This window comes from Coregonus clupeaformis, chromosome 2 (genome assembly GCF_020615455.1).
Source record: "Coregonus clupeaformis isolate EN_2021a chromosome 2, ASM2061545v1, whole genome shotgun sequence".
NCBI classification, from domain to species: Eukaryota; Metazoa; Chordata; class Actinopteri; order Salmoniformes; family Salmonidae; genus Coregonus; species Coregonus clupeaformis.
The window spans coordinates 18,449,744-18,475,811 of NC_059193.1; the positions used below are offsets into that span (position 1 = coordinate 18,449,744).

The following is a 26,068-nucleotide window of genomic DNA, read 5'->3' on the forward strand; positions in this document are numbered from 1 at the left end:
GTCAAGTGTCTGTGTTCTTTTGCCCATCTTAATCTTTTCTTTTTATTGGCCAGTCTGAGATATGGCTTTTTCTTTGCAACTCTGCCTAGAAGGTCAGCATCCCGGAGTCGCCTCTTCACTGTTGACGTTGAGACTGGTGTTTTGCGGGTACTATTTAATGAAGCTGCCAGTTGAGGACCTGTGAGGCATCTGTTTCTCAAACTAGACACTCAAATGTATTTGTCCTCTTTCTCAGTTGTGCACCGGGGCCTCCCACTCCTCTTTCTATTCTGGTTAGAGCCAGTTTGCGCTGTTCTGTGAAGGGAGTAGCACACAGCGGTGTACGAGATCTTCAGTTTATTGGTAATTTCTCGCATGGAATGGCCTTCATTTCTCAGAACAAGAATAGACTGACGAGTTTCAGAAGAAAGTTCTTTGTTTCTGGCCATTTTGATTCTGTAATCGAACCCACAATTGCTGATGCTCCAGATACTCAACTAGTCTCAAGAAGGCCAGTTTTATTTCTTCTTTAATCAGCACAACAGTTTTCAGCTGTGCTAACATAATTGCAAAAGGGTTTTCTAATGATCAATTTGCCTTTTAAAATGATAAACTTGGATTAGCAAACACAACGTGCCATTGGACCACAGGACTGATGGTTGCTGATAATGGGCCTCTGTACGCCTATGTAGATATTCCATTAAAAATCAGCCGTTTCCAGCTACAATAGCCATTTACAACATTAACATTGTCTACACTGTATTTCTGATCAATTTGATGTTATTTTAATGGACAAAAAAAGTGATTTTCTTTTGAAAATAAGGACATTTCTAAGTGACCCCAAACTTTTGAACGGTAGTGTACGTTTTTAAGAAGCAAGAACACCTTGGGATTTGGCTTACAATTGGGAATTTCACTAGTCGATATTGCCTACTGGTGCATAATTATGTGTGTTCAATGAAAAAAGTCAGGGAAATCACGTCAATCATAGAATTGAGCCAATTTAAATCGCAAAGCAATATTTTAATGAATGCCAAAATCAATTAATCGGAATCAATATCTACTTGTGATGAGAGATTGAAAGGGATGCATGATGGTCTAGGACTGACCTCAGTTGACCTCTGGATTGGTTGGAAACCTTCAATTATATTCGTTAGCAGCTTCTTCTTTGAGTTGGAATAAATTGACTTTGAATACCTAATAACCTGTTCGAAGGTGACTTCAAAGTGTGAACAATACAAATGCAACTAATAGCACTGGTTAATTGTAATAATTTTAATCTAATGTGTTAGTGCTTATGGCTGTGGAGCTATAACCTATTTCAGTCAATACAAAGCAATAATGCTGTTTGAGTTAATTTGAGTTTTATCTCCGCTTTTTAAGTTGTGATGTTTGGGAAAAACCTCTGTGGGGAATTTCAGGGTAAGTCTAATTACCTGGTTTTGGCAAGCCTGTTCAATCCCAACCTCATTGTTATTGTGATGCTCAAAATGAAGTCAGTGAGAAAGATAAAAAAGGAGTATAAAAAATTATCTACATAATTTAGGAAACGTGTCAATCTACTACAGTGGAATACTGGAGGCCCCTAAAAAAAAAAAATGCACATATACAAACTTCAATTGTACATTAAAGGAGGCCTTAAATTCTGTAGATCCTTAATGATGTTTACCTTGTGAACTACAGTACAAATGATGACATTACAGCTTATTGTGGTAGATTTACAGTGGGGAAAAAATGTATTTAGTCAGCCACCAATTGTGCAAGTTCTCCCACTTAAAAAGATGAGGGAGGTCTGTAATTTTCATCATAGGTACACGTCAACTATGACAGACAAATTGAGATTTTTTTTCTCCAGAAAATCACATTGTAGGATTTTTTATGAATTTATTTGCAAATTATGGTGGAAAATAAGTATTTGGTCACCTACAAACAAGCAAGATTTCTGGCTCTCACAGACCTGTAACTTCTTCTTTAAGAGACTCCTCTGTCCTCCACTCGTTACCTGTATTAATGGCACCTGTTTGAACTTGTTATCAGTATGAAAGACACCTGTCCACAACCTCAAACAGTCACACTCCAAACTGCACTATGGCCAAGACCAAAGAGCTGTCAAAGGACACCAGAAACAAAATTGTAGACCTGCACCAGGCTGGGAAGACTGAATCTGCAATAGGTAAGCAGCTTGGTTTGAAGAAATCAACTGTGGGAGCAATTATTAGGAAATGGAAGACATACAAGACCACTGATAATCTCCCTCAATCTGGGGCTCCACGCAAGATCTCACCCTGTGGGGTCAAAATGATCACAAGAACGGTGAGCAAAAATCCCAGAAACACACGGGGGGACCTAGTGAATGACCTGCAGAGAGCTGGGACCAAAGTAACAAAGCCTACCATCAGTAACACACTACGCCGCCAGGGACTCAAATCCTGCAGTGCCAGACGTGTCCCCCTGCTTAAGCCAGTACATGTCCAGGCCCGTCTGAAGTTTGCTAGAGTGCATTTGGATGATCCAGAAGAGGATACGGAGAATGTCATATGGTCAGATGAAACCAAAATAGAACTTTTTGGTAAAAACTCAACTCGTCGTGTTTGGAGGACAAAGAATGCTGAGTTGCATCCAAAGAACACCATACCTACTGTGAAGCATGGGGGTGGAAACATCATGCTTTGGGGCTGTTTTTCTGCAAAGGGACCAGGACGACTGATCCGTGTAAAGGAAAGAATGAATGGGGCCATGTATCGTGAGATTTTGAGTGAAAACCTCCTTCCATCAGCAAGGGCATTGAAGATGAAATGTGGCTGGGTCTTTCTGCATGACAATGATCCCAAACACACCGCCCGGGAAACGAAGGAGTGGCTTCGTAAGAAGCATTTCAAGGTCCTGCAGTGGCCTAGCCAGTCTCCTGATCTCAACCCCATAGAAAATCTTTGGAGGGAGTTGAAAGTCCGTGTTGCCCAGCGACAGCCCCAAAACATCAATGCTCTACAGGAGATCTGCATGGAGGAATGGGCCAAAATACCAGCAACAGTGTGTGAAAACCTTGTGAAGACTTACAGAAAACGTTTGACCTGTGTCATTGCCAACAAAGGGTATATAACAAAGTATTGAGAAACTTTTGTTATTGACCAAATACTTATTTTCCACCATAATTTGCAAATAAATTCATAAAAAATCCTACAATGTGATTTTCTGGATTTTTTTTCCCTAATTTTGTCTGTCATAGTTGACGTGTACCTATGATGAAAATTACAGGCCTCTCTCATCCTTTTAAGTGGGAGAACTTGCACAATTGGTGGCTGACTAAATACTTTTTTTCCCCACTGTACATAGTTAGCAATTCCAATCACACAGCATTTGACCATGATTGGTTTGTTTGTTATTAAAAGCCAAAGTTTCAATGGGCTAACGCAAGGCAAGGAAATTACCCTTAGTACAGTACTGTACAGTAAATCCAAGGCACCCTGATGCTAATAAGTACAACAACGATGATAACAATGATCAAGATGATACAGCACTAACAAAGCCCATCAATTAATCTGTTTGCTTTGTGCATTACTCTGTGGGCCCATGTTTTCCATGTGGGCGAGGGCTCACTAAAAGCAACGGATGATACCGCAGTGCCCATTCAGCACTCAGTGGGTGGAGAAAGAAATATCTCCAAATGTCAGGTTTCGAATTTCATAGGAATCTGACACCCACGTTGATCTGTAATCCCGGCTATTACAGGGCTTTAGTTTCATCACTCGGGTTGCCATGCACACACAAACAGGTGGCTGTGAAACCAGTCTTGGGAGAGTACTGCAGCACCAGGGTACTTTATAGTCATGGCCCCTTGTTGATTTGTCTGTGAACAAGCTGGCGGCATGTTACTGTGTGTTCTCTCCTATGAATGATGTACTTTTAAAGACTATAGAGTCTACTGTGTACTTATGTGTCTGCATAGCCGCAACTCAAGACGTGTACCTATGTTTTTAAACTGGGAGAGCTTTACATTGAATGTGGGATGACCCAACCCTACCCATCTCTAATCGAATTGGAGGAAAGGTTAGGTCAATGTGAATCTAACAAGCCTAAGAAAATATTGCAAGCCTCCAAATGAGCTCACATAGAATTCCACTCTCTAATCTATCAGACAACGTTTAACAGGCAACGATGATCAGCTGAATTTGCTACTAATTCTATCATCTTATTCTCTAATGGTGGCCAATATTCTGCTATTCATTTTCAATTGCAGTAAATTACATAATTGTCATGTTGAAAATATGGACACACACACATACCTGATGTTGCTACAGTATTAATACTGTACATTGCCAATGTAATGTTGGATGAAAGAGGTACAACTAAGGTTTGAACTAGACCAACTGATTACCAATGATGGGTGAATGTAATGTGAAACCTGTTTAATCTGGTTAAGTCTAATGTGTCAATGATGTGATAAACAGAGGTACTCAAGAAACACCTGACAATGGATAAGTAGGCCTACATGTTGTCCTTTGCTTTCACAACCAGCACTGAAGCAAAATGCTATGTCTATGTGTAGCCTAATGAAAGGCTACCCTAGATGGATGTCACCGTATATATAAAACATCTATGGATGTCACCTTTAAAATGATTCATTCAACACAAAAACATATGCCAGGGAAAATAGAATGTAGGTCAGAAATGGTATAAAGGCAGCAAGGCAGGTATATACCGTGCCTTGCAAAGGTACTCATCCCCCTTGGCGTATTTCCTATTTTGTTGCATTACAACCTGTGTAATGGACATACACAAAATAGTCCAAATTGGTGAAGTGGAATGAAAAAAATCACTTGTTTCAAAAATTTCAAAAAGATTTATAACGGAAAAGTGGTGCGTGCATATGTAATTCACCCTCTTTGCTATGAAGCCCCTAAATAAGATCTGGTGTAACCAATTACCTTCAGAAGTCATAATAGTTATGCCCGCTCAAGTTTTCTGTTTTTTTTTTTCTTATTTCTTGTTTGTTTCACAATAAAAAATATGTTGCATGTTCAAAGAGGTAGGCATGTTGTGTAAATCAAATAATACAAACCTCCAATAAATCCATTTTAATTCCAGGTTGTAAGGCAACAAAATAGGAAAAATGCCAAAGGGGGTGAATACTTTCGCAAGACACTGTAGGTGGTCATAAAAGCGTCCACTTGGTAGCCTATTCATGGTTGTGGGCTGAGGATGGGTTGCCGGCTATATTCCGGTAAACTACTCAAGAAGACATTATTAAACCGAAAGGGGAGGGGTGCACAAAGACTCGCTGGATTGCGTCAATAATAATCGCTCTCTTTCGGTCAGAACGTGGGACGTTTCAGAAGGGAGCTCTCCATGTGATTGATTCAGTGAGTTCCTTCATCAGCGGCAGGCAAGGCAGCTGCAGTTCCCCTCATAAACACACTCACATAGCCAGTGTGCAAGAAGGAGCAAGGACGTCCCTTTTCGCAAGCAAACCGGAGATGCCAGGCGTGTGAACTTAATATAATAGTCTGCCATTGCAAGATAACTTCATTTCCGAGAGTCTTATTGTCGTGTTTGAAAGATTCCAATCGGCGGACAGGTAATTATGAGCACAGAAGAAAACCCTGCCGCCGGGTTTACTATGTTGTAGGATGAGAACGGGGCTCTCCACTAGCAATGGTGCTGAAACCTGCATTTGATTAACAGGGAAGTGGTTCTGTATCACCACGATCATTTCCATGGTGCGTTCACAAATGCAACGCCTTTATTCATCGGTTATATGTTGAAATTGACGGATAATCGAAATGCATATGCTATTCTTGCAATAGGCTACATACAATAAAAAAGGCATGTTTATTGTGCATGAAAGAACACCTTAGGTTATAGGAACCGTACGAACATTGATCGGTTGGTTGTAGATGCGTTGAGAAACATTTGGAATCGTAAAAATATACATTATCTGTGGTTGAAGTTTTCATATATAGTACCAGTGGCAGGTATATAGTTTCATAACCGAATAATTATGCGCAGGATTATTGTGTATTTTGGTCATCATCCTTCACCTCTGTGCTACTCCCGGGAAATTTGGAGACCTCTAAAAAATAGTTGTAAACGTGTTTTTAAGTGTCGGTGAAACATTTTAGACTTTGAGTAGCTTACCAATAAGAACACACGTTGCTTCATAATTCTCATTATCCCTAACCAGACATGATCACATTTGATGTTTTAGGCAAAAAAAAATACATACTAAGTGTGTAGGACAAGTGTGACCATATTGTCATTTTGTGCTCGTGACAAACGGTACATGCATGATTGTGCGTGCCTCTGTGTTTAGGCACGAAGTCTGATAGCCTATATTTACTGACCCTTGGTGTCCTTCATATTCAATTACTGATATCAATGGATTATTACGGAATTATGGCTGAATAATGTTTTTCAAAGTTTCATCAGAGTAAAGGGTTTCGGTTAAGACAAGTTACAAGTTTCAGTGGCAAACTTAACACTGACCGTTTTCCTTTTTTTCCTTTAGATCTGGCAACAAAGGACAATTTACCCTGCCGGAAATCGTGAGGATAAAGAAGGCAGGAATTAAAAGCCATTATCATGGATTTTGTTATGAAGCAAGCGTTGGGAGGTAAATTTACCTTATGCTACTACTGCCTGTTGACACCATACAGTCAGTCTATGGCTCTTGTCTATGGGGGAGATAGGGGAGCGTCCGAGTGAGATCATGCGTGTCAGACTATGGGTCATGACGGGGTCCGTTCAGGCGACTGAAACAACTTTGTTCATATTGGTTAATGGGCTTTTGGAGATAAACAGCTAGCACGTGATACTGTTACCTTTATCATGTGTATAATCTGGGAAAGTACACTTGGAATAATAGCTATGCCAGTTGATCATTGAAGGAGACATATGTTTCTTGATGAAATTTCAGCATGCATAATTTTAATATTTATAATGTTTGGATGTTTATTGATAGATTATGTCAAATCGATCATAGAATTTTGAATAAACACTGTTTTGGTGATGCGCAATTCCGCACTACCACTCCAACAGTTAGTGCCTTTGTTGCACACTCTTGGCAATTTTGTGCATTTCAGTATCTGAAGAGACGCATTGCACATGTTACAAAGCCCGAACCCTTAAAGAGCTATTTACTCTACCATGAAGGTGATCTGCAGCGTAGGGGTTGAACATTGTCTTTCCAATAAACGAATACAGTGGTAGCCTACCTGTAACCTTCCAATGGGCACCATTACAAAACACCAGCTTGGCAGTATAACTGATTGTTGCTGATCATAATTACTGTGCAGTGCAGTACATCTTGACTTTTTGCTATACTGCTCCTCATCTTGACATGCTGACTACACATTTTCCACACGCAAATTCAATCTTCAACAATTTCATTAGTGCATGATTTTCTTTTGATAATTGCTTGACCTGAGGTGGCCTGATGTCGGGATTAACATATAGAGTAATGCATTTTTTAAATGAATGTAACAAATTGATCCAACTGTATCATCAATATGCAAATCAATCTAGTGGATGGTGAAGTAAGTGTCTTGTATGGAGAGGTGCTAAACCTAGAGATAGACTGTAATACAGTAATCCCCCCCCCCACACACACACCCTTGTCCCAAAAACGTGACTTGCCATTTGCATCCCCGTTATTCGTGTCATCAGCCGTTTTTGACAGCCGTGTGTTCTGAGTCGCAATGATGGATATGCGGGAGAACCAACCCTGGCTGAGTAGGGGGAGCAGGGGGCTCAAAGGAGGGATTGGATTTGTTTCATTAAACAGATAACACACTAAAAACAAATGGTTCTTTATAGTGCCAAATACGGGTTATTTGCCTTAAAACCATAGCGGATCCCTTTTTTTGAAGGTTCTATAAAGAACCATGCTCATAAGGTTCTAAATGGAAACTGTGTGGTGCTATAAATAACCATTTTCTAAGGTTCTATAAATAACCATTAAAGGGGCAGTGCATTCAAAACCGAAATAACACTCTTATGATAATGTGCTTTTAGTGTAAGGAATTTCAGCCTGTTAAGGTGGAATGGAGTTTTTGGCCCACAGCATAACATCACAATCTGATTATTCTGACCAATGACCAGTCATCTTTTATTTGTATACCTATCCTCTTACTTTGAAGGGGGAAGTGGGGTAGGCTCTAGAGTCTAGATGATCCTATCTGCCAATAAGGGCTAAATATATTGACATTTGTATCAACACACCCAAACTGAGCATTTCAATGGCAAAAAGAGGCTCAGGGAAATAAATTATAAAAATGATAAATCATATATTTTATGAAATAAACACACACACACACACAGTGATTTATTAGACGTACAGTGAAGATTTAAACATAACAAGACTGCATTGGGCTTCTGCTATGGTTACAACCCTTTTTGGAGCTATATAGAACCCTTTTTATGGTTATTCTAGAATCTTTATGGAGAATAGTTATATAAAGAACCTTTCTCAATCTCAAAGGTTCTACTCCCTATATGCTGAGTGTACAAAACTTTAGGAACACCTGCTCTTTCCATTACATAGACTGACCAGGAGAATCCAGGTCAAAGAAAGCTATGATCCCTTATTGATGTCACCTCAATTGATGTCACCACTTCAATCAGTGTAGATGAAGGGGAGGAGACAGGTTAAAAATATGTTTCAGCCTTGAGACAATTGAGACATGGATTGTGTATGTGTATAGCCTTATAGCCATGTTATTTTTAATCGTTATTTTTATTTGTTATTCACTGTGTCAATATTTCTATTTTTTATATATAAAAGGACCCGTAAGTAAGCATTTCACTGGTAGTCTACACCTGTTGTCTACGAAGAATGTGACAAATAAAAATAGATTTGATGTCACCTTTGTAGATTCTTTTGAAGAACCATACAGAATTTTTTATTCTGTAAGCCATATTATATTGTTAAAATTCCATTGGTGTTATCATTGTGTTAATTGACAAGTTGAATCAAGTGAGCTACCTCTGGAACAGCTGGGGGTCCCTGAGGAGAGAATTGAGAACCACTGATTTAGTCAACCATTCTTTCACAAGACACCATCACTGGACATAGTCATATATAACATGTAATGGCATAACACAACAGATTAGATAAACTGGAATGACACTCACTCACGGTTGCACAAAAAGCTGTGAGCAAACCACACCCCAAAATATTTGAATGAGCTGCCGCTAAAAGAGCAAAGAACCCTGTTGTGAACTGCAAAGAACCATTGAAGAGCTCAAAGGGTTCTTTGAGTCATTATGGTTCCACCACACTTCCCAAAGAAGCCTTGTGGAACCCTCTTTTCTTAGTCTGAAGGCAGCTTGTTGGGGCCCTTGGTCCAGTACACAGCTACATCGATCAAGTAAAGTAGAATCCACTGAACTGTGTGCAAAGGGATTTCACACTTGAGGAAATTGAGCGGTGCTGCCAAGGTCCTACCATTTAGAGACATCTTCTTCATTTTTTATTTCCTACATATATTGGAAATGAGTGAGGAAAAAGATTGCCTTTCGGTTGATGAAGTTAGTCTTGTTTCCCCCACTTAATAGCCTTGTATTGTGTCTACCTGATTATTCAGAAGACACAACATGTTCATGTTTTTAAATGTATGTAAATTGTAGTCTTTTGTCTGCAATATCTTTTTCGTTATATGTCGTATCCCAGTAAGACTAGTTGTCGCCATGGGGATCCTAATAAATCAAATAAAAATAAATCAAATAAATAGCGGTGAGATTTTCAGCCTTTGTTCAAAATGAACAGCAAGGTCATACTGATGATGTGGCGTACAGGATGTTCAAATTACTCTCTTTTGCTGCTGAAACGCCACATGTTTACAACTACAGTACAGAATGTGCTACAGACAGAGGAACAATGCTTTGTGGGGTCCACAGTGCTCATTGCTGTACAGTCTAACAAATACACTGTGTATTATAAAGGGGCCGTTGAACGTTACCAAAATATGCTTGTAAAAAGGAATCAACATTCTCCCCATCATCCCTCTGTAGCTTCTACGCTCGGGGCAGATAATACAGACATACTGAGCTTTAAACAGGCTTTTATATCATCAGGCCTCCGAAGTAGACATTGATCAGTATTACTGTAGGAAATAACGCTGGGACTGAGCTGACATGATGCGAGGTGAGCCCTGGGCTGGGTAAAATATTTTGTGGCACAAGGTCACTTAGAGGGGGAGGGGAGGACGCAAAGGGCCCCAATCTTGGAGTAATCAGTGGGACGTGAGAGTGACCTCCTGCCCTCCACTGTCTGTAGCACCAGCTGGAATCTACTGGGGAGTGTGGAGTGTACTCACACAACAGGGACACTTGAAAACATGCTAAATGTATCATACACACAGAGCTAGATATTCACAAGCATGCCATTTGTACACTCTAAGAAACTCAACTACACACACACACACACACACACACACACACACACACACACACACACACACACACACACACACACACACACACACACACACACACACACACACACACACCACCACCACCCAAAATATATATGAGGGCCCACATGCGGTAAACCTCCTCCTTTCCAACATCAGCCACAACATCAACCACACCCCAAGCAGCCCCCTTCCCCCTATCCTCCCCCACCTCCTCCCTCTCCTCTCTTCCCTTCCATTTCTGGGTCTCTGGGTGCAGCCATGTGGAAACAGCCCAGTCCTGGCCCACTCTGCTAATGAGGCTGACATGGGGCACGTCCTTGTGAGCTGCACGCATGGGCTCCAGTGACTGCCATCCTTCACTAGAAGGCTAAGGGACACAGCGCAAGACAGCTATAGTAGCCTAGCACCCATAGTATTGTCTTGCTAGAAAAGGAGGAAGGCGATCAAAACGCAATTGACTTATTGTATAGACATCTGCCCTTATGGGATTCAATGCTATCTAGGCTCTAAGGGATAGTGTGGTATACTATAAAGCTATAGCTACAATAGTGTGGTATACGATGTACCTGGTGGGAGAAAAACACAGCAATCTCTAAATGATTGATGCATTGGCATCTGCCCTCATCAATCCTGTGAGGTCTGTCCTTGGCATGTTCCGTTAAACTCACTGTATGTGTCCTTTGCTCATGTAATAATAATGACAGATTCCTTCCACCTGAGGGCTTTTCTCAGCTGTAGTGGGAGAGAGGGAGATTGACCAATGACCACTGGAGGTAAATCCCCAAGAGGGGTGCACTGCGGACCGCTGTCAATCAAAGCTCCTAATCTGGATTCATGGTGTGAAAATCTGGTTGTTTGGATTAGTTAGTGAATTAACCCTGGATTATACATCTACATCAATAAGATGAGGAAGTTATGCATTAATTAGATAATGCAGGAACACAATAGCTGTGGCATTATTATAATTGCAGTTAGCACAATCATCACCACCATTATCATTATTACAATAATCCTAACCCACGCTCAGCCGACCGTGAAGTCAAATAAGGGTTTCTTACCATAACTACAGTACAATAACAAAACTGCTTCCTTAGCTTCCGCGCAGCTAATTCTGTTTCCAAATGGGTTCTTTTCCTTTTCTTTTAGCAGGGAGTGGGAACCAAAACAGTCTACCTGTGACTCCAGGGAGTCGATTGTGTGTGCGCCGCATAAGCGATGCCGCTTATTGATTTATGTGCTGACCTAGAAACGGCTAATAGTGTATGCTGAGCCGGCTCAATTTTTTACTATTTAATGAGACTGTTTGTCTGTAACCAGGAAGTGAGCGACAGTATCACAGTGGGGTGACAGAATCAATACAGCGTCCATGACAAGCCAGCCAGGAGGGGATCCGCCTGCTGTGGGTTCAATGGAGAGATAAGATGCAGAGGTTGGGTTACTGGGAGATAATGGATTTAGGAAACGCTTTTATTGGGCACTTACAAGCAGGTGCCTCAGGAAACGGTGACATCATCCATTAATAATGAATGTGTCCCTTTTAATGTGCATCCGCTTCTGTCAACAGGAGGCTTACTGATGTAACGCGTCAGCTCTCTATAAGGAGTGATGCAGTGGAGGCTGCTGAGGGGAGGACAGCGCATAATAATGGCTGGAATGGCGCAAATGGAATGGCCTCAAACACATGGAAACCATGTGTTTGATGTATTTGATACCAGTCCACCTATTCCGCTCCAGCCATTACCACGAGCCCGTCCTCCCCAATTAAGGTGCCACCAACCTCCTGTGACAGCACCATCAGGAGAAAATAGCTGCTGAAATGAAAGGGAGATAGCGTGTGAAATGGAAATGGATAATTTGTTTAATTTGCTTTGAATATAATTTATTTTTGGCTCACAGTCTTACTTCCTCTCGCACACTCACTCACTCACTTACTCGCTCGCTCACTCACTCACTCACACCCTGCACACAAATGGCTGAGGCAGATGTATTGGGTGGAGGTTCAGACAGGCTATGTCAAGCATGGAGCCTTCTTTAGGGGTCAGCAGCTGTACATTCTCCTCCTGGCCAGCCCAATTGGCAGTGCCGGCCCTTCTTGCCTCTTGGCTCCTGGCTCCTAATAGTAGCAATTACGATTGGGATTGTGCTGTGGTCCCCTGTAGCTCGGTTGGTAGAGAATGGCGCTTGCAACGCCAGGGTTGTGGGTTCGTTTCCCACGGGGGGCCAGTATGAAAATGTATGCACTCACTAACTGTAAGTTGCTCTGGATAAGAGGGTCTGCTAAATGACTAAAATGTAAAATGTCCCCTCGTGCCATCCTGGGGCCCTGGTGCAGAGAGAAAACAACTGCCACAGCAGACACGTATGGGTGCGTGCGCTCACACACACAATAGAGAGAGACTGACATAGACATAGAAACACACTTAGAAAAAAGGGTTCCAAAAGGGTTCTTCAGTTGTCCCCATAGGAGAACCCTTTTTGGTTCCAGGTAGAACCCTTTTTGGTTCCAGATAGAACCCTTTTTGGTTCCAGCTAGAACCCTTTTGGGTTCCATCAAGAACCCTCTGTGGAAAGGGTTCTACCTGGAACCAAAAAGGGTTCTTCAAAGTGTTCTCCTATTGGGACAGTGGAATAACCCTTTTACTGTAGGTTCTAAATAGCAGAGTGTAGAGACACAGAGACACAGAGAAACACAGAGACACACACACAAACACACACAGCAAACCGACAGATGCACTATAACAATGCCATTATTCACATGCACAGAAAAAATGGAACATACACAAACAAGTACCAGATACACATACACACATTACTCTGGCTCATATGCACGTCACAGATGGTCTTACTCTCCTCTGTTGCGTCTGAGAGTGCCGTGAGGGAGTGACACATTTGTTTGGCCTGGATATTTGCACCTATATTACACAGTAATGCTTTGTCTACCATCTTTTTGCATTTACGGCAATTTAACACAAAAAGCTCACACTTCAGTTTTGAATCTGTTTCAGTGAGAAAAACATACAAACCTTTTTCACACAGCTACAACAGTTTTCAACAGGGGTAGGTATGGATTCACTGTTATCAACTGTTAGTCCTGATCTCATACAGTTACATCTTTTTGGTTTTGGGAACCAATTTGCCAGTTATTTCGTCGAAGCCTTAGTGTTTTTGTCTCATTTGAATCTGCTTGACATTTCATGAAGTTCACATTATCATCATCAACAACTGCCTAACATTGCCCCTCAAGGCAGTAGGGTGCCAAGATAGTACTTCATAATATTATGGTCATTTTTGGGGATGCTTTCAATGTTTTGAAGTGCAAAGTTCAGAGTCAACGAAGGGGAGTGAATATAATTGTACCATTGGTTTACAGCAGAGCACTATCGTTGAAAATAATAGAACTGTCTTTTTTTGTTACTAATCTTATCATTATTTATTTATTGGAACAATTCATCTTCATTTTATCTCTGACAAAAATGTTATTTGTTGTCACATAGCATTGAAGTTCCGTTTATCCTCTTGGCGATGTAAATTGTTTGACCTAATTGAGCAAAATGTATTCCACAAAAATAGACACCCACAATACATGTTGGGCCTCGCTTCTGTTCCTAATATTGAAGTTTCACAGTTGAGCGAAAAGTGAAAAGTTCATTCAAGAGGCTTCAAAAGCTAGTATCTGGTCTGATTAAATAAAGGAACCACTGCCGTCAAAAATAGGCCTGTGACGTTGGCCGTTAGATAACCTCACATTTTCAGCTTGGATCTCCATACAGTATGCTACCCTGCACCACCCATAGAGACTAGTGCGTTACTGGCTGGCAGTGTGCTAACGTCCTTTGGCCAGAGCATCGGTTATCCTTGCTGTGCCTCCTTGACCACCTTCCAAAATGGCCACCTCTTTCGAATGTGATCTTGGCAGAAAATTCCTATCTCCTTATGCCAGGCTTAAGCCATCGATAAAGTAAATGTGAGACGTGGTTCCCTTAAGGTTCCAAGGTATTCAGGTCTCTCCATGCATTCACTTTCCCCTTACCTTCCTCCCTGCTCCTTTCCTGTATCTAACTCAAACATATAGGCTCATCAATTATGTCAACCCAGACTCACTTGAAGGTCTATTAAACAGCCTGGCCCTGTTTGGTGTGCTAGGCCATTTATCATGTACACTTCTGGTGTCTGGTGGCCATTCCTTGTGTGTGTGTGTGTGTGTGTGTGTGTGTGTGTGTGTGTGTGTGTGTGTGTGTGTGTGTGTGTGTGTGTGTGTATCTGAGAGTGAGAGAAGGAGGGACAGATAAAGAGAGTGGGTTAGGGGGTGAATATGTGCAAGACGCAAGGTCAAGCAGAATACTTTTGTGAATCCTAAGTCATAACAGCCCACCCACAGCTTGCATTTTCACCCTCACAAAAGGATGACCAAGTGAAATTGGCAACTGAAATTGTGGTGTTACAGTCTAGCATACAGGGTATTACCTTAATGTATTTGCTGTAACCAAGTAAAATCACTGAAATCAAGATTTGTGATGGAGAGTTTTGATCAGGATTTCCCTCAAATCATTTATTCAGTGGAGAACCCAAGGTTCAGATGAAGGTCAATGAGTCTATCAGCCAATTAATCCACCAATTACCAAAGCCTGTACAATTAAATCCACAAATTGCTCTGCTCAGGAGTCATTATATTGTGCATTCTACATGTATCTCCATATGATGCCATGTGTGCATTCTACTTCCAGCAATGTGCAAGCAATGTGCCTGGCTGGTCATTTGTGTGCTGAGCAGCTCTTTGGCCCCGTAGCTTTGAAGGCTTGGGGAGAGGGACATGTGGACTGGGCTTTGTTCCGCCGGTGGAGGCCAGAGTGGCCATAGCAATACCCTGGTCTCTGCTGATAATGTCGGAGGCTGCGTCACGCGCCATCTGTCCAAGGGAGATTCCTCTCCTTCCTTGCTCCTGAAAAAGGACAATTGGGTTGAGATGGGAAAGAATTACCAGATAGCATTTTCATTGTGGATGGAGGATGGCTCAGTTGGCCATCAACTGTAGTGAATGGGAGGGTCAGTTTCAAATGACTTTAGGAGTTAGGTGTATAGGGAGTGGGGATCATTGAGGAAATTGGATTTTGTTTTGGGGGATATGCTGACTTTAGCATTCATCCCTCCAGGGCTCAGTCACAGGTATGATTAATCCGTCTCGTAGTAGAAATCTGAGCAGATTAGGTGCTGTCTCTCGAGTCAAAACTCGCCCGTTTCCATAACTAACTCCTCCCGTCGCTTAAGAGATGTGCCGTTGGATTGGGCGTGACAGATGCATCCGCAACCTGTTTATGTACCAGCCAGTTCCTATCATGCATGATAAACAATTTGGAGGCCCTACTGTGTTTCTTTAACGGAATGTGATGAAAATATGAAAATGAGCCCTTCTGCCTTCCATGCCTCAGCCCCTTCAACAAATCTGTTCTCTGAAATCATAGACTCTCAAAGAGGGGGAGAGAGCCCGTTATTTACTCTGGGTGGTATTTATCAAAATGCCATTCCACCTATAATCACCATAGGCCGTGTGTGTGAATGACAGATTCATTCACAGGCATTTGTTTGGAGTTGAGCTCAAATTTGAAAGGGATTACCTTTGAGACTGTGTTTTTATAGCATTTCAGCGCTGGAACTAATAGTTGGATAGGATAAGAAATTGCTTGTGGCAACGTTGATGATAGTGTTCCGAGAGAGCTGGATTGCTACGCTCCAAGGATGGAGGTGGCCATTTTTGTATGGACTGCATTGTAATGTTATTTTTTCCAGGGATGGATGTGGGTGCTGTTGTGTGGCCCGCATTGCGCGATAACACAAAGGATGTTTATCCTAGGCGTCCAATTTAGAAATATACTTCTTTATTGTTGTGTACAACTTACTACTATTTGGCCATCACTACTACAGTATCTGTCCACCAACTATCTCTCCACCAATATTCCGAGATGAATAACGGTGCTACATCTTTGAGTTGAATGTCTTCAAGCTGCATTTGTGGCTTTTAACAAGTACCATTATATACCGGATAGCATTATTAAGGTGTACTCTCCAGAAATGTGGGCGAGTAAGAAAAGACTTGCCGTGGGCAAGTGTAGGGACCTCTGCTGACCTGCTGAAGATTGATGGATTCTCTAAAGCTCTCTGGCTGAAAGCAATGCCAGGCGTCTAAGAAAAACAGGTCTAGCCATTACTGGAGGCTGGAGAGGTCAAGGTGCGCTTACTACTTTTTCCTCACTTCCCATTGGGCACAAACTGGTTAAATCAACGTTGTTTCAACGTTTGTCATCGTATTGTGACGTGGAATCTATGTGGAAAATACATTGGATTTGAAAAAAGTAATCAATGGTTGTTTTGAGGGTAACATTTCTAACACAGGATTATGTCATCATGGTAACCAATTTTCAACATAGACAAATCTGGTATAAAATCTGGAGAATTTGTACCTTTGAAACAACGTCAGATTTTCAATGTAGACAACAACAACAAAAATTGTCTGGGCAGCACCTCCTGGAGAGTTGAACTATCTACAGCTATCCCTTTGGTCTCCCATCCAGGGTTTTAACCAAACACTGCACTGTTTAGCTTTGATATTTGCCACTGACTATAACTAATGTGCTATCGTGAGAATGATTGTTGAGAAATCTGCACTTAATATATTCACTGTTGTTATTGAAGTCATTCCAAAGGGTAGGTTCAACAGAGCAAATTAAATGTAACCATACTTTATAAGTCATATATCATCAATGATGCTATTTAGGCCTATATAGCATTTGATAAGTCATCAACAGCTGTTGTTTAAATTCAGCCCAGGATTCAACTAAAAATAGACAATACATATAGGCCTAGGCGTCACGTTGTATAATGATTAGAAGAAAGGCTCAGGAATACGTATTAGGGCTTTTATTACTCCACCCAACACAAACACGTATATATATACAAAAAGGATGTAACCCAAACAATACACAGGACGAGACACGTAAACAACAAGAGCACTATACACAGTACTCACAAGACCAACGGATTTGGGATAATAATCGACAAGGACAATGGGGAACAGAGGGCACATACTAATCAGGGGGAATGGGAACCAGGTGTGCGTAATGAGACAAGACAGTCCGGGATTAGTGGTAATGATCTATGTCAGTGACGCCTAGAAAGCCGGTGACGTTGACCTCCGGAACTGGTGAACGGAATGAGCAGCAGTACTGGGGGGATCCGTGACAGTAACCCCCCCCCCCGATGCGCTGCACCAGCAGCGGGACGACACCGGCCTCGGGGACGACCACAGGAACGCGGTGCAGGTCGGTCAGGGTGCCGATGGTGAAAATCCCTGGTCAGCGAAGTGTCCAGGATGTCCACTGCAGGAACCCAACACACTCCTCTGGGCCGTACCCCTCCCAGTCGATGAGGTACTGGAGATGCCCCGCCCGACGCCTCGAATCCAGGACTTCACGGACAGAGTACGCCAGAGGAGGAGGCAGGGCGTCACTGGGTCCAGCCTCAGCGAGGGGACCAGGCACCACTGGCCTGAGGAGAGATCCATGGAAAGTCAGGTTAATGCGGTAATCAACAGGGAGTTGCAAACGGTACGTTACCTCTTTAACCCTCTTCAGGACTTTAAACAGCCCCACAAACCGCGGGCTCAGCTTCCAGCAGGGCAAGCGCAGGGGCAGGTTCCGGGTGGAGAGCCAGACCCAGTCGCCTGGAGAGAAAACAGGCACCTCACTGTGGTGGAGGTCGGCCTGCTCCTTGTGCCAATGCACGGCCCGCTATAGACAAGTGTGCCCAGCGTTCCAGATCTCCTCAGTGCGCCAAAACCACTCGTCCACTGCAGGGGCCTCGATCTGGCTCGGATGCCAAGGTGCCAGGGACGGCTGATACCCTAACACGCACTGGAAAGGAGTGAGGTTAGTTGAGGAGTGGTGGATGGAATTTTGCGCGTACTCAGCCCAAGGTAGAAAATCTGCCCACTCCCCCGGCCGGTCCTGACAGTAACACCTCAGGAACCAGGCCCACTTCCTGATTGACCCTCTCCACCTGCCCATTAGCTTGAGGACATTACCCGGAGGTGAGACTGACCGTGACCCCCAGAACGGTGGTGTTCCCCTGGGAGGGGGGAAGGTCAGTGACAAAGTCCACCGAGAGGTGAGTCCAGGGTCGTTGTGGAACCGGCAGGGGGAAGGAGCTTTCCATATGGGAGGTGTCTGGGTGTCTTAGACTGGGCACAGATGGAGCAGAAAGATACATAAACCCGGACGTCCCTAGCCAAGGTGGGCCACCTGTACTTCTCAGTCAGGCAGGCGATGGTACAGCCTATCCCAGAATGACCCGACACAGGCGCCGTGTGCGCCCAGGAAAGGAGGCGGTCCCGCACACCTGTGGGCACGTAGGCGCGGTTCTCCGGGCACTGTGTAGGTGTGGGTTCTGTACGCAGGGCCTGCCGTATGTCGGCACCCACGTCCCACACCACTGGCGTGATGATACTCACTCTGCTTCATCGTCGAGGTGGATGCCGTCAGGGCAGTGCTGTCCCAGCGCACCGGTACCCCTCCTAAACTGCGGCCTCCACGCCTTCAGAGCCTTCTTGACCGCCAAGAGTTCCCTGTCCCCTACGTCGTAGTTCCTCTGGGCGGGGCTCAGCTGCTTGGAGTAGAAGGCGCTGGGCCACAGTTTAGGAGGGGTTCCGGTGCGCTGAGACAGCACTGCCCCGACTCCTACTTCGGAGGCATCCACCTCGACGATGAAGGGGAGTGAGGGGTCGGGATGTGCCAGCACAGGAGCAGTGGTGAAGCGTACCTTCAGCATCTCGAACGCCCTCTCTGCCTCCGCCATCCAACGAAGCCGCTGGGGACCTCCTTTCAGCAGGGAGGTAAGAGGCGCAACCACCGTGCTGAAGCCCCGGATGAACCTCCAGAAATAGTTGGCGAACCCCAGGAATCGCTGGACTGCTTTCACAGAGTTGGGGATGGGCCATGACCTGACTGCGCTGACGCGTTGCTCCTCCATCTCTTCTCCCTCCGTGGATATGAGGTAGCCCAAAAAGGACATGGACCGCTGGAAAAACAAACATTTATCTTGTTTAACATAGAGATTATGCTCCAACAGTCTTCCCAGCACAGACCTGACTAACGAGACATGCTGGGCTCAGTCATCAGAATAAACCAGAATGTTGTCTCTATAAAACACTACGTAATGCCCCGTGGTCGTGGAAAGGCCGTTTTCCATTTGTCGCCTGCACGAATACGCGCCAGATTGTAGGCTCTCCTCAGGTCCAGTTTCGTGAAGTACTGCACCCCGTGCATTTGTTCGATGATGGTTGGGATGAGGGGTAAAGGATAGCTGAACTTAACGGTGGCTTTGTTCAGTGTTTGATAATCAATGCAGGGGTGCAGTCCCCCATCTTTCTTCTTAACAAAAAGAAGCTTGAGGAGGCTGGTGAAGTAGAGGGGCGGATAAAACCCTGCTGGTGGCTCTCCATGGCCTCGGTCTCCGTGTAGGAGCGGGGATAGACATGTCCTCTCGGGAGGACTGCATCAGACAGCAGGTCAATGGCACAGTCCCAGGGGCGAAGAGGAGACAGGCGTGTAGCCTGGGTCTTAGAGAAAACCCATTCCAGATCCTAGTATTCCTCCGGTAAATCCACTTGAGTGGCGTGGTCTGGACTTTCCACCGTAGTGGTGTTGACAGACACCGCAAGACACCTCCCCTGACACTCCTGCGACCAACCCAGATTCCTCTTACGCTCTTCATTGGGCAAATGTGCAGAGCCCACCTCCATCGGCTCTGGCCACGGAGCAGGTGTAGCCATGGGCTCCGGATTCCACGCAGGTCTTCGCCGGGACCGCATGAGGTTGTCCAACTGGATCGCCATGCTGATAAGCTGGTCGAGTGACAGGTTGTCATCACGACAGGCTAACTCCATCTGTACCTCCTCCTGCAGTCCGCTGCGGAAAACGGTGACCAGAGCCGACTCGTTCCATCCGTTGGAGGCCACGATGGTCCGGAACTCCAGGGCGAACTCCGAGTCAGTCCTAGATCCCTGGCATAGTCGGAGTAAACGCTCACCCTCTCGGCCCTCCACAGGATGATCAAACACCGAGCGGAAGAGGAGGGTGAAGCGCTTGTAGGACTCGACCTCGGGTCCGCCCGTTTCCCAGAACACGGCACCCCAGTCCAGGGCCCTTCCGGTCAGTGCCGAGATGACTGTGGCAACCCTGTCTCTCCAAGAGACAGCCTCGGCATAGCAAGCAAGGCACAGGTCGTATTACAGAAGGAATCCCTTGCATCTCGCTGGTGCACCATCAAAGCGCTCCGGCAGGAACAGGGGTATTCTGCGTACCGGCTCAGATGGGATGGAGGCAGGTAGTGATCATGTTGGGGCTGGTGCCGGAACCGGTACTGGAGACTGGAGGGACTGCACTTTCCCCTCCAACCGCAGGATGGTTGCCAGCACGCTGTCCATAGCACTGCCGAATCTGGAGAGACAGTCCTCGTGATGCTGGACTGTCTCTACGATGGTCATCAGCTCGGCCTTTCCCGCTGTCTCCATTTTTATGAGTTGATTATTCTGTCACATTGTATAATGATTAGAAGACAGTTGCAGGAATACGTATTAGGGGTGTTATTACTCCACCCAACACAAACACGTACAGTTGAAGTCGGAAGTTTACATACACCTTAGCCAAATATATTTAAACTCAGTTTTTCACAATTCCTGACATTTCATCCTAGTATAAATTCCCTGTCTTAGGTCAGTTCGGATCACCACTTTATTTTAAGAATGTGAAATGTCAGAATAATAGGAGAGAGAATGATTTATTTCAGCTTTTATTTATTTCATCACATTCCCAGTGGGTCAGAAGTTTACATACACTCAATTAGTATTTGGTAGCATTGCCTTTAAATAGTTTAACTTGGGTCAAACGTTTCGGGTAGCCTTCCACAAGCTTCCCACAATAAGTTGGGTGAATTTTGGCCCATTACTCCTGACAGAGCTGGTGTAACTGAGTCAGGTTTGTAGGCCTCCTTGCTCGCACATGCTTTTTCAGTTCTGCCCACACATTTTCTATAGGATTGAGGTCAGGGATTTGTGATGGCCACTCCAATAACTTGACTTTGTTGTGCTTAAGCCATTTTGCCACAACTTTGGAAGTATGCTTGGGGTTATTCTCCATTCGGAAGACCCATTTGCGACCAAGCTTTAACTTCCTGACTGATGTTTTTAGATGTTGCTTCAATATATCCACATAATTTTATATCCTCATGATGCCATCTATTTTGTGAAGTGCACCAGTCCCCCCTGCAGCAAAGCCCCCCCATAGCATGATGCTGCCACCCACGTGCTTCACGGTTGGGATGGTATTCTTTGGCTTGCAAGCAACCCCCTTTTTCCTCCAAACGTAACGATGGTCATTATGGCCAAACAGTTCTATTTTTGTTTCATCAGACCAGAGGACATTTCTCCAAAAAGTACGATCTTTGTCCCCATGTTTAGTTGCAAACCGTAGTCTGGCTTCTTTATAGCGGTTTTGGAGCAGTGGCTTCTTCCTTGCTGAGCGGCCTTTCAGGTTATGTCGATATAGGACTCGTTTTACTGTGGATATAGATACTTTTGTACCTGTTTCCTCCAGCATCTTCACAAGGTCCTTTGCTGTTGTTCTGGGATTTATTTGCACTTTTCACACCAAAGTACGTTCATCTCTAGGAGACAGAATGTCCTTCCTAAGCGGTATGACGGCTGCGTGGTACCATTGTGTTTATACTTGCGTACTATTGTTTGTACAGATGAACGTGGTACCTTCAGGCGTTTGGAAATTGCTCCCAAGGATGAACCAGACTTGTGTAGGTCTACAATTTTTTGTCTGAGGTCTTGGCTGATTTATTTTGATTTTCCCATGATGTCAAGCAAAGAGGCACTGGGTTTGAAGGTAGGCCTTGAAATACATCCACAGGTACAACTCCAATTGACTCAAATGATGTCAATTAGCCTATCAGAAGCTTCTAAAGCCATTACATAATTTTCTGGAATTTTCCAAGCTGTTTAAAGGCACAGTCAACTTAGTGTATGTAAACTTCTGACCCACTGGAATTGTGATACAGTGAAATAATCTGTCTGTAAACAATTGTTGGAAAAATTACTTGTGTCATGCACAAAGTAGATGTCCTAACCAACTTGCCAAAACTATAGTTTGTTAACAAGAAATTTGTGGAGTGGTTGAAAAATGAGTTTTAATGACTCCAACCTAAGTGTATGTAAACTTCCGACTTCAACTGTATATATATAAAAAAGGGATGTAACCCAAACAAAGAGCGAGGTGTAACCTCTACACAATTCATGGGACGAGACCCGTAAACAACAAGAGCACAATACACGGTACTCACGAGACCAACGGACATGGGACATTAATCGACAAGGACAATGGGGAACAGAGGGCACATATATACACATACTACTCAGGGGGAATGGGAACCAGGTGTGCGTAATGAGACAAGACACTCCGGGATTGGTGGTAATGATCCATGTCAGTGACGCCTAGAAAGCCGGTGACGTAGACCTCCGGAACTGGTGAACGGAATGAGCAGCAGTACCGGGGGGATCCATGACACTAGGGTTTCAAGCTTTGTTGATTTCAAATTGAATCTTCAAGATAACAATTAGTATGTTGGATTCACATTTCCATCTCAACCAAAAATCTAAGTTAAAGAATAGGATTAAATCAAATCAAACTATATTTAAACTGCATTTAAAGTTTGATTTGATTTAGTCCTATGGTTAAATTTAGATTTCTGGTTGAAATGGAGACGTGAATCCAACATATCAATTATTAATTTGTAGACAAACTGGAATTAAAGCCAGATTCAGTGGCATGGATGAAGCTATCCAAGCAGGAAAAACATATCCTTCAAATGTTGATATTTGGTTGCATTGACAACCAAACACAATTCAATATCACTTTTGCAATACGGTAAACAGCCAATTAACTTCTTGAACAAGTTAACAAATTATATGTTGGATTCACATCTCCATCTCAACCAAAAAAACAGAAAAAGTTAAATAAATAAAAGAACAGGATTAAACCAGTGGCACAGATCTAGTATTCACACCCCTTGACTTTATTCCATATTTTGTTGTGTTACAGCCTCAATTTAAAATTGATTAAATGAAGTTTTTGTGTCAGTGGCCTACACACAATACCCCATAATGTCAAAGTGGAATTATATTTTTTAGAAATGTTTACAAATTAATTAAAAATGAAAAGCTGAAATGTCTTGAGTCAATAAGTATTCAACCCCTTTATTATGGCAAGCCTAAATACGTTCAGGAGTGAAGATGTGCTTAACAAGTTATAATAAGTTGCATGGACTCACTTTGTGCGCAATAATAGTGTTTAACATGAATGACTACCTCATCTCTGTACCCCACACATACAATTATCTGTAAGGTCCCACTCAAACACAGATCAACCACAAAGACCACGGAGGTTTTCCAATTCCTTGCAAAGAAGGTTACCTATTAGTCACTATAAAGATACAGGCGTCCTTTCTAACTCAGTTTCCGTAGAAGAAGGAAACTGCTCAAGGATTTCATCATGAGGCCAATGGTGACTTTAAAACAGTTACAGTTTAATGGCTGTGATAGGAGAAAACTGAGGATAGTTCAACAACATTGTAGGTACTCCACGATACTGACCTAATTGACAGAGTGAAAAGAATGAAGCCTGTACGGAATACAAATATTCCAAAACATGCATTCTGTTTGCAACAAGGCACTAAAGTAATACTGCAAAAAAATGTCCTGAATACAAAGTGTTATGTTTGGGGTAAATCCAATACAACACACTACTGAGTACCACTCTCCATATTTTCAAGCATAGTGTTGGCGGCATCATGTTATGGGTATGCTTGTAATCGTTAAGGACTGGGGAGGTTTTCAGGATAAAAAAGAAACAGAATAGAGCTAAGCACAGTCTTCTTTTCACCAGACACTGGGAGATTAATTCACCTTTCAGCAGGACAATAACCTAAAACACAAGGTCAAATCTACAATGGAGATGCTTATCAAGAAGACAGTGAATGTTCCTGAGTGTCCGAATTACAGTTTTGACTTAAATCTACTTGAAAATCCATGGCAAGACCTGAAAATGGTTGTCTAGCAATGATCAACAACCAATTTGTTGCACAATCCAGGTGTGGAAAGCTCTTAGAGACGTACCCAGAAAGACTCACAGCTGTAATCGCTGTCAAAGATTCTTCTACAAAGTATTGATTCAGGGATGTGAATACTTACAGTATGCAAATGAGATATTTATTTATTTCATTTCTAATACATTTGCAAACATTTCTGAAAACATATTTTTACTTTGCCGTTATGGGGTATAGTGTGTAGATGGGTGAGAAAAAACAGCTATTTAATCCATTTTGAATCTCAAACGGCATTGATCACTTGCACCATGTACTTTCATGTAATCTCAACTACAATCCAGGTCATTTGGTTGTGCTATTAGATGAAGCACAGTGATAACACTTGAAGTTGTTGTATTAATAAACCAAATATCTTACATTGTATTCCCTTTTTAACTTTGTTGTGCTTTTAAATGGTTGAAAGTGCAGTGATAACACATTTAGGTGACAACTAAACTAAAAATCAAACATTGATTTTCCATTGGAATTTGGTTGTGCTTTTAGATGGTTGAAAGCATAGTGATAACACATTGGGAATTCAACAAACTTTTGGCTGTCTTTTTGAGTGGGTGAAAATTGGTTGGAATCTCATTGATCAATGTATCTACCAAATATTACCCAATTCTCCACATTGAAATGACGTGGTGTGCCCAGTGGGTTGTTACACACATTGGTTCATTTTCAAGGCTCACAGGTTATTTGCTGCTGTTGTTGTTGAATTCCCTTCCGAAAATAGTTCAGCAAATCCCTCTCCAATACAAATGAAGGGAAAGGGCTCTACAGTGTCATCTTTTGATGTACTAGCTTGAGGCCAAAGAAAATTAGATGCTTTTGAAGACAATGTTCTCAGCTTAACACTCACTGTATAGCTCGTGAAAAACAAATAGGTTGACTAGGAAACCCTGCAGGATGATAATGTATAAAGGGAGATACTCTTCAAAACCATACAGATGTAGGATCTTAATTTGATCACTCTTTTGTTGCTGAGGAAATGCAAACTTGTATTGTATTTGAGTTTTAAAAATCTTCTAATGTTTGTAATTTCAGCTTTGAAATTTCAGACTTGATTTACCCTAACGGAAAAAAAAAGATCAACTCTGACAAAAATGTCCATGAATTATAATCCACATATTAATTCACATTTCCTGTTTCTTCAGGATTATTTTCCTGCTGTAGCAAACTGGCACAAATTAAGATCCTACATCTGTAAAATAATCGCCATTGGACACAATTAAACAATAATTAGTAAGCGGATGTGAATTGGAAGGCAAATGCTACACTTGCTTCAATTTGGGGATGGTTAATTGTGTCAGTGACACAAGTGGATGAAATTGGCCACTTACATCCTGGCAATGAGTCACGGAACACTGTCCAAAATTAGATCTGTTTTAGCAAAGACTGGAGACAAAAATAGCAAATCAGATCACTTCATCAACTGGATTGAAATTGCAGCCCCAACTTGTTGACATGGTCATCTCCTAGAC

The 26,068-nt window shown here is 42.9% G+C and overlaps 1 protein-coding gene across 1 annotated transcript in view; it reads left to right on the forward strand.

Moving 5' to 3' along the window:
- The first annotated feature begins 5,198 nt into the window (after positions 1-5,198).
- Positions 5,199-26,068, forward strand: part of LOC121534098 (complexin-1) — a 45,473-nt gene continuing 24,603 nt past the window's right edge. Inside the window, exons 1-2 of the mRNA XM_041840566.2 lie at positions 5,199-5,554; positions 6,485-6,589. Of these exons, the coding sequence (XP_041696500.1) occupies positions 6,559-6,589 (31 nt within the window). The 5' untranslated portion in view covers positions 5,199-5,554; positions 6,485-6,558. The remainder of the gene's footprint in view (positions 5,555-6,484; positions 6,590-26,068) is intronic.